The 5,804-nt window shown below is 43.3% G+C and overlaps 1 protein-coding gene across 1 annotated transcript; it reads right to left on the minus strand.

Annotated features, from left to right (window-relative positions):
* Positions 1–1,550: 1,550 nt before the first annotated feature.
* Positions 1,551–4,890, minus strand: LOC102469451 (secretoglobin family 1D member 2-like). The gene is made up of 3 exons (XM_006169666.3): positions 4,789–4,890; positions 2,837–3,024; positions 1,551–1,678 (listed from the first exon to the last, which is right to left on the minus strand). Exons 1-3 carry the CDS (start codon positions 4,841–4,843, stop codon positions 1,652–1,654), a joined length of 270 nt encoding a protein of 89 aa, XP_006169728.1. The 5' UTR covers positions 4,844–4,890; the 3' UTR covers positions 1,551–1,651.
* Positions 4,891–5,804: the final 914 nt, after the last annotated feature.

A 5,804-nucleotide genomic window follows, 5' to 3' on the forward strand; every position in this document is an offset into this window, starting at 1 on the left:
ATCTTTAAGTAGCTTGGTGTTTCTTTCTTGCCAACTTTAGCATCTTGTATTTGTGGTTTTGATCAATCTGGCTAGGACGTTCTGTGGAGATCTAGGGTTGATTCTATTTGGAGTCCTTTGTATTTCTTAGATGTGGATATTTGAATGCCTCTCTAGGTTTGGAAAGTTTCTTCCAGGATTTCATGGAATAGATTATCAATGTCCTTTGTAGTTTATTCACCCTTAGGGATACTGATTGTCTGGATTTTTGTGTAATTATTGATATCTAGTATTTCCCATATATTATATTCTCTTTTTTTGGTTATTTTCTCAGTGTTTTTGGTAATTTTTTCTAGGTCAGAGAGTTTGTCTTATGTTTCCGAGATTCAATCTTCTTCATGATCTAATCTGCTTTTAATACTTTGAGGGAGATTTTTATTTCCTGTATTACTGCCTTCATTGATAACAACTCCATTTGATTATGTTTTATTGTGTCTATTTCTTATTTCAAATCATGGAAGGACTTCCTTGTCCTCTGGGACTCTTCTCTCTTGCATCTTCTGGAATTCATTGTCGCTTTTCTCATATATCTCAGGTAGTTTTGTCACTATGAATATTGTGAATTGTGTACCGGACAGTTCCATGAGTTCCTTTGTATCATCTTTGGGTGGTGAAAAATTCATCTTCTACATTAGGTTTCTCATATTTCTTGTGCCTCTGCAGTGGTTTTTGGTCATCTGATGGATTATACATTTCTTCCTAATTTTTTGGAGTTAATTCTGAGCAATCAGAGGTGTGCGGGCATAGGTGACCCATGATATCTTTGCAGCTCCATTTGCCTGATGCTCATGTAGCAATCTGCAGTTCTGTCACTGAAACTGGATAATTCAAAGATGTCTCAGTTTCAAGAGAACAGATTCACTGCTGAATTTCAACTGTGGAAGATGGTAGGGATTGTGTGGTGTGCATTACCTGCTTATAAAAATGGTGATGTAAGAGTTCAGTGGTATTTGGGAGAAGATGTGTTCCCTCGTACATTTTCCTTGTGATCTGACTGTGGAGTGCTTGTATGGAGGGGTCCAGTTGGTGACTCAATGCTTATTTGGAGCTCTTGGAAGAGACTGAGAGACAAGCATTAGACTAAGGTTGGGGGGTGGTGGGGACATTGATGAGCCCTCTGAGTGTGAGGAGAAGAGCAAGAGTTAATCAAAAATTGGATCCTGGAGGTGCACTAAGAATTGAGAATTAGATGGAAAATAAAGTGTCCTGGACATGACATGGGAGTCAGTATAAAGGAGATCTGGGACCAAGCAGGTTGACTGTGGTTCAATGAGGACATCACACTAGTGCTGCTGTGGGGTGTGAACCACACGACAAGCCAGCCAGTGAGTCTGGGGGTCTCCTAAATACATAACTTTTGGGGATCCCAGATACTTTGGCCACCAGTAACAGAGGCTACTTAGTCTCTGGAAGTTACTGTGACAATATCGAAATGCACTTTAGTATTCAAACTGCCCTTAACTCGAGCACTGACACTTATATGCAAACAAGACACATGGAGAAGTGCAGGGCAAGTAGTTTATTAAAGCAAGACGTTGAAACCTTTGCAGTTTGCATTGAAAATCAGGTATCATTGGAGGACAGTGGAAACAGAATATATTATCTTTTGTAACTAGAGACACTTAGGAAGCATTTTCATCTGTAATAAAAAATAAAAGAAAATTGGTGTCAGTCATGGTGCTCCTGGAGAGACATATTAACACAACCAAGAGATCAATGGAAATTCTGCCAACAGCAGCCCCTGGGAGGGCAGAGGCAGAAATCTGGTGAGTGTGTGTGTGAGAGGTCAAAGCTCAAGCATAATCATGCCATGAATGATAGGGAACAGCCTTTCCAAAGTCAGGAAAACAAATCTTGAAGTGACCCAAAAGTGTGGCTCAGATTTCTAATGGAGAGGGTGACAAGTGGGACAGAGCAGTCAGGAGTTACATTCTACGAGGTTCGAGGACAATTACCCCAATGGGATATTCAGGACGAAAAGACGTGGGATAGGACTGGGGTGGGACTATGAGACTCAACTTTCAGGAAACACCCAAACCCCAGTGGGAATTCTGCCTCTGAGCTGGGTCCTTTTAAACAATGAAATTATAGCTTCTCTGGACATCTGCAACTAAATTTCAGGACTTAAACCAAGAAAGAGACAAGCCAAGAGGCCCCTTTAAACATGTGGTTTCCTGACAAAGACAGAATGTAGGTATTCCAGGACCCCATGGACTGTAGGAGATAAATCAGCACAGGGCTCTACGCTTTGGCGATGGTAACGAAGTCATACGACAGGAAGGTAACATGAGGCAGAAGGAGCTGGTAGTGAGCTCCTGGCTCTGTAGTGGCTGCCAGAGACCTCCCAGCCAACAGGGCTGCACCTGACAGAAGCCAGCTCCAGTCTTCTCCCTCTGTCTCCCTGTTCAACAGCCCCAAGACTCCCATGAGATCTCTCAGAGCTTATGTCCACTGAATGAGTGGACCTCACTCTCAGCAAAACTCCCAGGTAACAAAAAGCAGCAGGGCTTGGTCCTCCAACCTCCCTGCATGGGGCTCCAGCTATCCTTCCATGAAGGACACTGAGAAACATGGTACCCAGAAGAGGTGACCAGAGAGGAGGAACACGCCCAGCAAGCTGTGAGCAGGTGAGTTAGCAGGTGTTCTGGTATCTTTCACCCTGTGGTCTGAGTTACCCAATGAAAGGTGAGCAGAAAGGCAGGAGCCTTATGTGAGACCCCATGGAATAGCCAAATGACCTCACCCCTGGCTGGGGGGCTGACCAGAAGTTTCTATGCCTAAAGGAGAGAGAAATTACCAGTATAGCTTCAATTTTATGTATGTCTTCTCTGGGCATCTGATCAATGCATTCCTTCACTTGCAACTTTGCCTGAACAGCATCTGGTGGTGCATGAAATACTTTAATTGCGTTCTTAAACATCTCCATAGGCATGATTAAGAAGTTTTCTGTATCAATAACAACGGCTGGACAGACTATTGCATTGGCTGCAACATAAAAGTAAAAATACAATTTAGGTAACAAAAGTCATTTCCCCCATGGCTCCCTGATGTTTGACTAGTCAGTACCACAAGGTTTTATGTTCCCATTGCATATTTGTGCTAATGACTATGTAAGACTCTCAAGGTCGAGACTTCTGCCAGATCACAAAGCCAAGGGCAGAGCTAGGTCTGGAAAACTGTTCTTGACACTCATTCAGTTTCTGCTTTTTGCTAAAGCTCACAGCTCTACTTTCTAAAATTCTGATGTATTGAAATTTTCTTTTCTTGGATTTGAAATAATTACCTATTAATAGATAACAGAGTAACATTTTATTCGACACAGATACTGATAAAGAGGAAGTTTAGGTATTTTAATTTCAATGTGAATTGTAGTGTCAGAATCTTACCAGAAATCAGAAAAGTGAGAGTAAATTTGGAGAAGAGCAAATAAAATGGTTTAAGAAAAAAGTTGAAAGACTATATTTTGAATCCAAATTGGAGAAACTGGGGCTATGCATGGAAGCAGATAGAGCTCAAAAGTACAGAAAAAAGACAAATTAGTTTTAACCAAAACTAGGAGCTTTTGTGTCTGTGGGAAATTGGGATGGGATCTTATTCTGCAGTAATGTTCATCATCCCTAGAAATGTCCAAAGGGGGGAACCAGGGCTCGTTTTGGCTCATTTTGCTTAAAATTGCCACTGCTGGCAATTTTGTTATGACCTGGATTCCAATCACTTATTCTGGTCCAGATTCCCCATTCCCCCAAGTCTTTCACAACCAACCTGCACCTCCTTAGTTCACTTTCAGGTCACAATGTGACCCCTGATCAGTTGACATCAAACTATGAGGAAAATTTGGAGAGAGAAATTCAGACAATTCAGGGAAAAGAGGAGGTTCAGAAAGTACAAGTTAAAAGGACTCACAGAGGTCAGATCAGTCCCAAGGATGGGCGTGAAACATACAAAATATTATTAAAGAATGAGTAGAATTAATTATGGAAAAACAGATACCGTGGTAATAATAATTTTAGGAGTTCTGCTACGATTTCCAGAACTACTCCTAGAAAACTGGTATGGAGAGCACTGGTGGATACCTTGAGCGCTGCTTATTCTCAGAGCCCAGGTGCTTGTTTCTTAAGAGATTCCGAGAGCACTGGCTCATTCCCACCTGAAATCTCTCCAAAGACCCTTCTAGTTATAACATTTTATGAGACTGAACTTAAAATGCCTTGAGCTCAATTCACACCAGAGACTCTGGGGAGGAGAATTTCTAATTACTAGCCATCTGCTGATACCTGGAGCTCAAGTGCTGACATACAAAATCTCGCTCCACTCTCATAGCCACTCTTGGTGGTAACAGTAAGCACCAGTGATAAGAGGAGGCTTGGCGAGGTTAAGGACTTTGTCTAAGTCAAAGGGCTGGTAATTGGCAGATCCCAGGTCCACACCCAGTAACTCCCATTACATCCTGCTTCAGCTGAAACACAGGTCACAGCCAAGGAGTGAAGTTCCATCAACAGTTCCCCAAATTTGCCTGTAATAATTTTTTTCTTTTTTCTTTTTTATTTTACAAATGTTCCCAGGTACTGAGAAATTAATGAAAAGTACCTTGAGTTTTTGGGGTGTGAGGGTAGGGTTGAAGGGAAAGAAGTTCATAAACACAGGAAAAGGGCTTAAATTTTGGCCTGTTCTGACCCTAGATCATGCAAATAGTTTTCTTTGGTGTTCCCAAAATGGCCCTTATCAGGGCTGATGACAAATAATACTCACCCTGGTAGCAGCAAAGGGCCAGCGTGACCAGCAGGAGAGACACCCCCAGCCTCATGGTGGTTAATTTTGCTTTCAGCTTTAGTGAAAAATGAGTGGTTTAGACTCGACCACAGGATCCTGCAGAGCCACTGGAGTCTAGGGCTACTTATACCTGGTGAGCCTCACTGGTCCTGCCCACACAGGCTGTGGCAGGTCACGAGGCCTGGCTTCCAGCCCTGACTCCTCACCAAGGCTGGAGCTGTTCATCCTTGTCACATGTCTGCCCCTCCCTCCAAGGAGCAGTACACAGATGAGCAGCCCCACAGGAAATCTGCTCTTCCCTCCAGATGAGTGTTTAGCTGTCTCTGGAAATAATTCCTAGAGCCTCAGCCTCAGCCAGCTCAATTGCTTCTGAGCTTTGAGTTTTTTGTTTTGTTTCGTCTTATTATAAATTTCTCTCTCTTTTTTTTTTTTTTTTGAGAGGTTTTTGCTATAGGGCATGTGTGCTCGTCAGACAGACAGAGAGAGACAGAAAGACAGAAAGCAAGAAATCACCCCCCAGAGGGGATGGTCATGCCACAATCCCTTCTCCTCCATTTTTCTCTCGGGATCTTGGGCGCGCACGCACACGCACCCGGCGTGAGTTTTAAGCCACCGGGTCCGGGACACGAACCACGGTCGACTACGTGGGAGTCCAGCGACATAGCCATTACGCTAACTGCTGGTTCCCGTTATTATAAGTTTCTTGAAGAGAGCAAGATAGCCCTGACGGAATCATGCCATGCTGCTATCCTCCCTCCAGCCTTATAGCCAGCCAGGAATCATGGGTGTGCTCGTGTTCAGGGCAATCCAAGATTTGAACCCAGGTTTTTCAATACGTTCAGTATCACACAGTGCCATCCTACTATCTAAGCCACCGTGGCTGAGCTGGAGCTTTTGGTTATCACATCTGTTCTTTGTGTTAGAGCAGAGCTACAAGAAGGTCCTAACATCAGGAGGATAGAATTGGGAGGGGGGATGGACAGGAGCCAGGTGGG

Source organism: Tupaia chinensis, unplaced genomic scaffold, assembly GCF_000334495.1.
Source record: "Tupaia chinensis unplaced genomic scaffold, TupChi_1.0 Scaffold147351_1, whole genome shotgun sequence".
Lineage (NCBI taxonomy): Eukaryota > Metazoa > Chordata > Mammalia > Scandentia > Tupaiidae > Tupaia > Tupaia belangeri.